Consider the following 11998-nt stretch of genomic DNA (forward strand, 5'->3'; position numbering starts at 1 on the left):
CCTTTATTTTGTTTATTTTTATGCGTGCTGAGGATGGAACCCAGTGACCTGTGCATCCTAAACAAAGGCTCTACCACTAAGCTATAGCCCCAGCCCCAAATGCCACTTTTATACCATGAAAAATGTAATAATTTTGTGTGTGTTACTTCTTTTTCTTTCTTTTGCGGTGCTGCATGAGCTCTACCACTGAGCTACATCCCCAGCCCTTCCATACATACATAAACGTTACACACCCAACATGCCAGAATAACAAAGAACCATCTGATCCTCCACTGGCAAAAAGCCCTTCGTGCACAGGATGCCAGGCCACAGCTGTAAACAGAAACAAGGGAAAAGACAAAATTGTTTGGGTCTGTGAATGCTACAGGTAACAGTCATAAAAAAATCAAGCATAACCGTCACGGACCTGTGGCTTCTTTCTTATGACCACGGAAGACTTGAAGCTCTTCTTTCAGGTTTCGGATGTCAAAAAGTTTACAGAGATGATCACGTGATGCTGTGAGTAGCCAATTGCCATTGAGGTTTAATTTCACTTCCATTACAGTGTTTTTATGGGCATGACTAGAAACAGAGCACCAAGAAAATAATGGTTGGAATTCAAAAACAAGCATCAATCAATATAATGACCATTTTGGTTGAAAGCACCATGGATCAAGATAGCAAGAGGTGTGACCTAGAAGTAATAAGCATATAACATTATGGGGTAATGTAATAAGAATATAACATCAAAGTACACTTGAAAGAATTAGGTCAACAGAAGTAATATCCATTACCAAAGTGCTGCTCTCACTACCCAGATAAAATAGCAGCAGAGCTTCAATTGTACAGAAAAGTTTTATCTGTGAATCAGAGAAAGAATTTGGAATACATAAACCAATATTCAGTAAAGGTCATTCAATTTTAAAAGGTTAATGACATTCTTCTTATTAAGACAAAGCATAAAAATAGGCACTGAATAATGTGAAGGTTAATTTGAACTAAAGACAATGCCTTAAGGCCTGTGCAATGTACAACTTGAAGGGACATCAGTCACAAGATGCAGCATTGGTCACTGCCACTAGAATATGCAATAAGGCAGCCTTGCTCCAACCAATTCACTTGGGGGTGGTTTACTTCCCAAATGAAGGAACAGGATGCAGAGTTCAGCCAAAAAGGTGAACATATTCATAGAACTGTGAACATTTACAAAGAATTCAAAGAGAAAAAAATTGCATTACGCAGTTGCATTGTAAGCATGAGAGGGAAAAAAAATGCACGTTAGCTCAAAAAGTCAGCTTCTTCTTTTATTTTATTGGGCGGTGGGGGGGATAAGGAGGACCTTCTGTATAAATAGATTATATGGAGAAGGCTGAGCTATGACCTCTAAGAGGCACATACATCAAATTTATACAGTGCCAAAAGGTATGCTAATGAGGATGGACAGTGAGAAAAAACGGTAATAACGATTTCCTCTTCCTGCTCCCCCGCTAAGCTCACCAAATTAAATTTAGGCATATGTGGCAGAACAAATATCAAGCATATTTCATTAGGGATTTATAGAGACAAAACATAATTAATAAAAAGTCTACAGCTCCAAGTCCATCTGGTATCTAAACCACGTTTACAGGAATATATAAGAGAAAGCTAAAAGTTAAAGAATATAGGCTGCTTTGTTCCCCTCTGTTTGGGGAATAAGGTGGGGCTCCTATCACTTACAGTGTAGCAAGACTCTGTCCAGTCTTGGGATCCCAGAACTTGATTGGCTGTTGACTATCTTTACTTCCTGAAACAACTAACCCTTTGGTTGGATGCCAGTCTACACATTTCACATCAGCACCATGCCCTGTTGAAACAAGTTAGGATAAAACCTATTCAGTCTTGTGCATTTAAAGCAGGACTTCATTGTAATTTAACCGAAGTAGAGAAATCTATTAAATGTCTTGATCTCATTGCTCAGTCAACCTAATTTTTTTTTTTAAAAGACTCTTTGGTCTGTGTCTGGAGGTCTTTTGATAGATACATCAAGCTTTCTTCTGATGCCAGGATGCACAAAACCCAGTCCCCTCCTCCTGAAACTAAGTATATCTCCCAGCCTACTTGCTGGCAGGTGAGCCAAGTCCTTTTGGAAGTTGTACCCCTCAAGCCCACAAATAGCAAACTTTGGTTTTCCTACTTTGTGGTATTTGTTATAGTTCAAAACTCCTTGGTACATAGAATGAGGAGAGGAAAAAGTATTCCAGCTTTTTACTTATTTATTGAAGTACAGGAGAAAAATTATTTCTGCCAAATTCATATGTAGATTAACATGTAATCACAATAAATTGAGTTACTAAAATATTACAAATGTGAAAATCAGGATTAACAAAGAAATAAGTATTGTTTTTTATAAAAACGTGGTGTAGTATAGTCTTAATATTTTACAAATCAGGAGGCTGAAGCAGAAGGATCAAAAGTTCAAGGCCAGCCTGGGCAATTTAGCAAGAGCCTATCTGAAAATTAAAAAAGGAATGTAGCTCAGTGGCAGAGACTTGCCTTGCATACACCAAGACCTGAGTTCAATCCCTAGCAAAACATATACACACACGCATGTGCACGTGCACATACACACACACACACACACACACACCCCAAAAAAAAAAAAGCTGGGAGTAGGGATTTATGAAGCAGATGCACGGGAGGCAGGTGAAAAGTAAGAACACGTATGAAACAGCTTCAGAAAATTTTAGATGGAAGGAAAAAATTTTGAATAAAAGTACAAAGGGAAACAGAAGAAGGAAGAGATGGTCTCCAGGAAGTGGAAGCGATCTATACCAGTTCAGAAAAGGAGAAACACGTCTCACATAGGGCTAGGCTCATCCCAACACAATAGCCCACACTGGCAAGCACGGAGGAGTGGGCTAATCATACGGAGAACAGTTTGGAAGATTCTATTGACAGGAAATAATGGATGTCCAAAGGGATTTTTCTACAAGGAAATAATTGCAGCATGGCACATGTACTCTAAGGAATATGATGCACCTATTACAAATGATCTTATGGATGATTTAATAAAGTGATTAAAACATCCATTATACTAAATTTATTTTTCAACAAATTAGTGTATATTCTTACTGTAAAAAGCAAACAATTCAACAACATAAGTGATTGCATGTGTATGTCTGTGCAGAGAAAAATAGCAAGAAGTCTAGATACCCAGTTGTTAACAAATACCATAAAGCTGGGAGGTGGTATTATAGAGATTCCTTTTCCTTGTGTCTTTAGATTTTCTTCAATGAACTTTTTCTTTTTCCCTTATGGTGCTGAAGATTGAACTCAGTATCTCACAAATGCTAGGCAAGTGCTCTACTTCAAGAAACATATTTTCTAACTCCCATTCCATGAGGGTGAAGCTGAGGATGGGAAAAGGGACGGCAGGTTTTGCTGTTGCCTGATATTTTATTAAAAACAAAAGATGGAAAAATTGAAACAAAAACACAGTTCGGTCCTTCCGGCCCCTTCCTTGCCTTAAAAATCTTTAATATTATTACCAATCTAACACTGAAAAGATGTGATCGGGGAATTTAAAGCCTTTATGGCAGGGCTGGGGTTGTAGCTCAGTGATAGAGAGCTTGCCTTAGCATGTGTGAGGCACTGGGTTCAATCCTCAGCACCACATAAAAAAAACAAAACAAAAAAACCTTTATGGCCCACTTAAAAATGAATAAGGTGTATAGCTATGTACACTTTTTTTTTTTGGCAAAGGGTACCTGGGATTGAACTCAGGGGCACTCAACCACTGAGCTATATCCCCAGCCCTTTTTTTTAAATTTAGAGATAAGGTCTCACTGAGTTGCTTAGCACGGTGTTTTTGCTGAGACTGGCTTTAAATTCGCAATCCTCCTGTCTCAGCCTTCTGAGCCATTGGGATTATAGGCATACACCACTGTGCCCAGCACTATATATGAATTTTAACCAAACAAACTGGAATTTCTGGCAAATGTATAAGAAAGCACTTTCTAATGATGATGCACTATGTAAAAAATATATTCTTAGGACTCAATTCTACCTTTGCCTTTTCTGGAATATCTTTATTACATAGAGAAAGTATACCTACTTAGTGTAAAGTATATGCAAAAATTAAAACACTATCAAACTATAAAAACATATAAAATGTATTTTGGGTCCTTTGTTTTCTGAATTTTTCTATAATTTATTTGGGCAAAATTCAAACAAGGAAAGAATGCCATGAATATACTCACACCCATCCACATCATAGATATAAGTCAAACTAATAGGTATTGATTCTCAAATATTACTTTTGGTCACTATTCTTAAATCATACTAGAAAACATATGTTTACATATGGTACTATACTAAATGAAGAATCTCCAATACGCTAACTCATAGTTTTACAATGAATACTTTACAACACAGATGAAAGAACTGGCTCTTGATCACACAGTTGATAGGTGGCAGAGCAGAAATCTGCATGAGGGAAGCACTCAGGATATATGCACATCTTCTAATATATTTTGAATGTATTACAAAATAAATTCAGGGAGTTCAATGTAGAGAGCTGGTTCCAGAGTCTCTGCTCTTAAGGACTAATTGCCTTTTTAGACATAAAAAGGTCAGTTTCAGAGTTGCAAAAGGGGAAAGGGATGACAACAACATGTACTTTCCTATTTGCTTCTATCTGCACAAAGACTCCTAAAGGATGGTACTTAGCAGGTAGAAAATTGGGATAGAGATTACTCATTCTTCAGCTTTTGTATTCACTGTTTTATTTCTGAGCCTTGTGCCTGTATCATCTATATTTTTAAAAATTAAGTACAAATAAAGTCACCTAAGAAAATATGTGCAGGGCTGGGGTAGTGGCTCATTGGTAGAGCGTTCTCCTAGCACGTGCGAGGCCCTGGGTTCGATCCTCAGCGCCACATAAAAATAAATAAATAAAATAAAGGTATGTGTCCAACTACAAAATAAAAAATAAAATATTAAAAAAGGAAAGAAAATATGTGCAACATGCTAACATTTGTGGCTTCAAAAGGGTCACACGTCCACACAAAGAACAAACTAACACTTGTTCGAAAATGCATAAAATGTATCTTAAAGTATGCACAAGAATCTCCTACTAACTGCCTCCAAGAGAGGGAAACAGGAAAGCTTGGGCAAAAAAGGTAAGAAACAGATTTCACTGTACAAATTGAACATTCCTAATCCAAACTCCAAAATGCTTCAAAATCTCAAACAATGCCTTAGGCATAAAATTTCATACTACAAAACTTAGTGTGGAGAAATTATAAAAAGAATTAAAATCAGCCAGGCATGATGGTGCAAGCCTGTAATCCCAGTCACCTGGGAGGCTGAGGTAGGACAACTGAAAGTTGAAGGCCAGCCTCAGCAATTTAGCAAGGCCCTAAGCAACTTAGCAAGACCCTGTCTCAAATTTTTTTTTAAAAAAAAGGGGGGCTGGGGATGTGGCTCAATGGTTGAGCACCACTGGGTTCAATCCCTGGTGTACACACACACAAAAAAAAAAATTGTATAAAAATACCTTCAGGCTATATGTATAAAGTGTGTATAAAATAAAAATAAATTTTGTGTTTAGCCCTAGGACCTATCCCCCCAAGATATCTCATTACATATATGCAAACATTCCAAAATCTGGGGAGGGCGGGGGAAGGAAGGAAGAAAAAGAAATTTGAAACACTTCTGTTTATAAGTATTTCAGATAAGGGATACTCAACATATATACTATTTTGTAAGTTTTAAATTTTAAAACACATAACCTACTGGGAGAAAATTTCAATCAAAAACTGAATCAACTAACAGGAAACTACCTTGGGAAAGCAGGTGTGAAATCTTTATACTTTTTTTAAAAAACTTTTAAAATTTAAAAAAAAATAGTTTAAGCTACCATAAAAGCAAATTGATATGTAACTGTTTCCTTCAGGGAGGAAAAAATTAAAATAAATTTCTTCTGCACTGACAAAAATTATTTCAAATATAAAAAGCTACCATGCCATGCCAATGCTGATACATACATTTAGGTTAAGAAAAGTAAGACTAGTAGGAAACACATCCTAAGAACATAATTTTTAAAACTTGCATACAATGCAGGTGTAATGGCTCACACCTGTACTTGCAGCTACTTGGGAGACTGAGATACACAGATCATTTGAGTCCAGCAGTTCAAGACCAGCTTAGGAAATAGCAAAACCAGGCCTCTTTTATTTAAAAAAAAAAGGGGAGGGGTGGGCCTGGGCTGTAGCTCAGTAGTAGAGCACTTGCCTCACATGTGTGAGGCACTGGGTTCGATCCTTAGCACCACATAAAAATAAATAAAATAAAGGTTCACTGACAAATAAATAAATAAAGCTACTGTTGTCCATCTACAACTAAAAAAATATATTAAGAAGAGGAAGAAGAGGGGAAAAGAGGAGGTGGCAGAAAAGGGAGGGATGGAGGAGGGAAAACTTTCATATGATAGTATCTGAAGCCTTGTTTATAATAGCGAAAACTAGGCAACAAATTTTGGAAGTATAAAGACAGATAAAACGTGCCATAACCCAAATATTAAACAATCATATATCTATTAAAATGGAAAACAAAGAAAAAGGCTCATAAAACCCATGAAATAAAAGCAACTAAAAGTTTGGGTTGTGGCTCAGTGGTAAAGCACTTGCCTATAACATGTGTGAGGCACTGGGTTCAATTCTCAGCACCACATATAAATAAATAAAGATCCATGAATAACTAACAAAATACTTTTAAAAAGCAAACTAAAAGTAAAATAAAAGTCCACTAAAAACAAATGGAAGAACACATGCACAACAATACATGGATTAATATGTTGAGAGGATGGTTATAAAAATACACGATTACAAAATTGCAGATGCAGATAAACAAAAGTGAAAATTATATTGGGATAGTAGAAACATAAAAGTGTTTCTATTCATATTTCCTCTAGTGTGATATTATGGCTTTAAAAATAAATAACACAGGTTAGGTTTTGTCTCTGAACCTTTTGGTATGTTTTTTAATATGAGAAAAACCACCACTGAATGCAAGTTACTTTGCCAGTTGTACTTTCCCTACCAAATTACCAAATATCATGTGTGGTATCCCTTGGTGTTAGAGAGAGTAAGAGGTATTCTCATTTGTAACTGGTTGGAAAGTAAATTGCTACATATTTTGGGGGAGGCCATTTGGCTGTAGCTACCAAAATCTTAGATCCTATAAATCATCTGGTAGAAATTCATGCTGTAACTGAAAAGCATACCAGAATTTATGTTCAAAGATATTTACTGCACTGTGTTTAAATCGCCAAGACTGAAAATAATCTAAATATGAATGAATGAGGGGTTACTAAGGAAAATTAAAGTAAACTGACATAATGAATATAATATGGTTATTAAAATTGAGGCAGAAATAGGTACCTTCCGGGGTGCTGGAAATTTTCTGTATCTTAGTGAATGATATCTCAATAAGCCTGTCTTGTAAAAAACAAAAATAATACTGACAGAAAACCAAGGTATTTTTATCCCATGTGTATAACAGAAAACTTAAATGGTAATAACATACTAGAGAGAAGAAATAGTAAGGGAGTAAGAAGGCATTTACTATTTCTGTGCTGCTTTATGTTTCATATGTTTTTATTATTTATTTAAGGACAATTGCCTTTGGTCTCCCTCTACTCAAAAATCAATTATTGACTTTGCTCTGCAATACAGAGCTAACCAGCACCTGTAGTCCCAGGAAGATGTGCTTCAGATCCTCAGCAGGGCTGCAGAATTTTCAATGACAGACCTCAGGTCAATAGAGCTGAATCAGGTTTCGAAGATATTTGTGAACTGGCAAGTCACGTATAAAAAATGATCTTATGTAAGTTAATATCTGATAGAAAAAATGACTGAGTACCAAACACATGGTCTATCAATTTCAAACATCACCCTTGAAGAATGCCTCAACACTAAAATTTGAACAGTGCTCACTGTGAACCCCAAACATGAAAATTCCAAGAATGGAGTATATCTAATGCTGAATTCATTCAGATAGTAACTGTTTTTATAGCTTAGTGATACAGCAGTCTCAAACTAAAAATATCTTGCTAATGGTTGAAGTTTTTAGGACAAAAAACTTCTCACCAACGAAGGACTATTTTTTTAAAATGGAATTTAATAAAACTTATCAGAATCAAACATGTAAAAAATAAAATAAAGGTCAGACTCTGAACAACACTAAACTTGCTCTAGCACTACAAAGCCTACTACAGGGACAAAGTCTGGCCCAAGAGGAGACTGACAATAATCTACAAGTAGGCCATAGTGTACACACACGATCCTCAAAAGGATGGCAGAACTTTTACGAAGCCAATAATATAGGCACATGGTTACCAAGTAAAGAATCCAGGATGACTGGGAAAGGTCATAGCACCTTATACATTCTGGACTGCAACTGTAAACAGAGGATATCCTTGAAGAAAGATTCCATTGATTAGACTAGAGTACAATTATAAATTTATTAAATTTAGAAATTCCAATTGTCAATCATTATATAAAGAACTAGACTGACATAAATCTATGTGTGGAATTCCCTTTGAACACAAATATTTAGGAACTTAACCTGCATGATCCAATGTGGTAGCTCTTAGCTACACGTAATTATTTAAAGTTAAAAGTTTAGTTCCTCACTCATACTAGTCAAGTACTCAAGTTACATGTGACTAGTGGCTACCACAATGAACAGATCAGGTAACAGAATATTCCCATCCTCACAAAAAGGACTCTTAAGACAATTATCAGCCTTAATCAAAGTTTCTCTTTAAGTTTCCATAGTCATATTATTTTTATTCATTATCTCAGCTACACAATGAAAACTAGCAAAAAAAGTTATCTTTAATTATACCAGAGCTAGAAAAGACCTATAAAATTACCCACCCCTACAATTTTTTATATATGAGAACATTGCAACCTAGAAGGGTTAACCTGTGGTAGGAGTTGGCACGTGTTTTCTTCTTTCTGATTCAATCCTCTCTTCACCTTACTAAATGTAATATCCAAATGAAGTGGCACAATAGTTCCAATTGGTTGTTGAAATTCTAAATCAACTTCAACTTGCTCAACTGTAACTGAGGAGACTGTGTGACATTTGTTCTCATCTCTCAAAGCTAGTTAAGGATAAAAATCTAAAAATAAATATACAAGCAAGAATTACTTCTTTTAAAAATATCTGAGAGTAACTGGATTGATTATGAAGGCCAGTGTCTGTTACCTAAGTCCACCAAAAGAAATTACAGATTAATCTAACCACACTGGATTATGTTTAGGGATCAAGCCTTGAGGTCCATGAATTCTGTACCATTTCTTTTGTAGAAAGTCAGCTAGCTAAACTTTTACTCAGGGTCCTACCAGCATAATTATCAATTTAGTATCTCTTGGAGACATGTGACACAGGTTTGGGTATTAACTGTGTCCAACAGGCTAGAGATAGTGTTGAACAAATCACTTGCAAAAGCAGCCACTAACTGTGCATTAAAGTTTACAGTTAAATAGGAAGTAAATGATTTCATTTATTCCACTTGATCATTCTTTCACACATTCATTTATGTACTCCTCCACTCATTCATTAATTCAAAATAAGTGTGCATGATACCAACATTTATTAGGCTCCTGTATGAGTGCCAACCTCCGAAATGTAGTCACCAAATATAACAAGGGCTGAACACTGGGGTAACATCTGTGGGATTATGTGGCCCTGGAACATTAACTTTCCCAAGATAGTCAATAATTTAAAAGTTTTCTGAATTAAAACTGAAACTTATTTTTTAAATGTAAATTTTTGAGGCTGCTCCACAAGATAGAAACCCACACACACACTTTAAAATATGCTACAAAATCATGCCTGAAATAAGTGAAGTGCAGAGTGTAAACAAGATGATCTTCCCAACTAATGAAAAATTCATTCGTGTGCTTAAAAGATTTAAGGAAAACAAAACAGACTCACCTTAATTAACCCTTAAATTATAAGAACAATACAATAAATGCTCTAGGCTTTAGATATTTTGGTAAACAGATGTGCTAGACTTACTTTTGTAGATAGTGGAAATTTCCTGCTCTTTATTTCCTATCCCAGAAGCACAAAGTGGAGTGTGGTGAGTAAGGGAAAGAGCTGTTTTGTGAGGCTTCCTTTAGAGGAGGAGGTTCCCTGGCTTTTGTGAAACTGTATGTAAATTCTGTGTCCCTGTGCATTTTCCCAGGATTTCACCCCTCTTCCACAGCCTCATCAGATCCTAAAGGACCTGTCACACGGCACAACTCTGCCCTAAGACAATGCATATGACCCAAGGCTCGGTGAAAAGTCTGAAAACCAATAAATAAGTTTTATTTGAAGGTCAGAAATAGTGTCCATTTTCCCATTTTATTTTCCTGGATCAGGTCATTATATGAACAAATGTTAAGAAAAATTTCTTTTATACATAACTCATAAAAAGCACCAAGATGTTCTAATACAGGAAGGAAAAAGCAAACAAAGATTCAAGTATCATCTTGTACAATATTAACAGTTTAAGAACTGCCACTCAAGAAAATGTGTTAAACATTAACAGCAAACTCAGGCTACTTTTGGCCACAAAAACATAAACAGATAAATTTAAGGCAAAGGGGTAAGTAAAGCCAAGGTCCATAGCAAGACAGTTTAGAAGATCAAAGAACTCAAGAATTGAAAAACTTAAGGAGTGTAACTTGTTCATCCATCAATAAATGTGCAATTTATGAGCATTTTACCTTTTTTTTTGAAAAGATCTCACCTTTCAAAGGTTTTCATCATGATTTCATAATTAACATCAAATGTGAGTGACTACTATTAGAATCTTTGTCATTCCAATCTAGAAAGTTATATTAGTGAAAAACTACAAAATTCAATGCTACATCAATTCCAGAATGGGTACACCTCTAGCAGTGTTCAAAGTGTTCCAAGCAACAACAGCACACAGAATCGTAGGTGAAGGGTTTTGGTGATCAAGTAGATTGGTCAATGCTGAATTTTTGAAATGGACGAGTTTGATCCCCCCCAAGTCTGAGAGCCTTTGATGCTTGCAATATATATTATAATTCTGTGGGAGAATTTAATCATTTCTCAGATTACTTCTATGTTTATTAGGAGACTGATTTGGCAAATGTGAAACACTAGCTCTGTATGTTTGACAATGGTGAACCTCAATTCAGGGACTGGACACCTCTGAGTAAGAGAAAAGAAGGGACTAGGGAGAGAAACACCAAGGGGCCTTCAACCACACTTGTAATGTGTATTTCTTCGAAAACAAATTAGAAATAAGGGGTAGGTAGCACAGAAGTATTTTCCAAGTTGTAAAAATCTTGAGATGTCAGAAAAGCAAGCAATATGCAAACGTAACACTGCAAACTCAACGGAAAAAAGAGAGATAGATGCATTATAAACTTGCCAATATTCCTACTTAAATTCCACATTTAATTTGCATAAGAAGTTAAAATGATTTGTTGATTTGTACCACGTACATGGAAAATTGACAAGGGCTGGCCTAAAACAAACTGTCAAGTAGGTTAGAAACTGAAATTAAGCATACAAAGCATAAGATAATGCCATAAAACTATTTAAGTACTTTAAGCATTAAAGTGAACAAATTCTTATGAATGTATGCTGAAATATATATGTGAGTCAAGGAACATACAGGCATAAGTGTTGCTGAAATTTACATGGAGGACTGCTTAGAACTTTATACAATAACATGGGGGTAAGGTATAAACAGGAAAAAGAACAATTTCCATCTGAGTAAATTTTAAAGACCGTTTTTAGAAAAACCTTCAGGATTATGGAGAAATACAATCAGATTGATACAATAAGAAAACCTGTAATAGTTTTCCAAAATACTGCCTGACAGTATTTAAAATGTATCAGTCCTCTGTATTCTTCACTTACAATGACCAAGAAGAAGCAATTTTGCAGTGTTTTGTGCCAGAGCAAATTTTCCTGTGTTAGCTGTTTAAAAGTGGAAATCATT

At 35.7% G+C, this 11998-nt stretch overlaps 1 protein-coding gene across 1 annotated transcript in view; it reads right to left on the reverse strand.

Annotated features, from left to right (window-relative positions):
- Positions 1-11998, reverse strand: part of Wdr33 (WD repeat domain 33) — a 102912-nt gene that overhangs the window by 23589 nt on the left and 67325 nt on the right. Inside the window, 3 exon segments of the mRNA XM_015479096.2 lie at positions 234-312; positions 407-561; positions 1696-1822. Coding sequence (XP_015334582.1) covers positions 234-312; positions 407-561; positions 1696-1822 — 361 coding nt within the window.

This window comes from Marmota marmota, unplaced genomic scaffold (assembly GCF_001458135.2).
Source record: "Marmota marmota marmota unplaced genomic scaffold, marMar, whole genome shotgun sequence".
Classification (NCBI taxonomy): domain Eukaryota; kingdom Metazoa; phylum Chordata; class Mammalia; order Rodentia; family Sciuridae; genus Marmota; species Marmota marmota.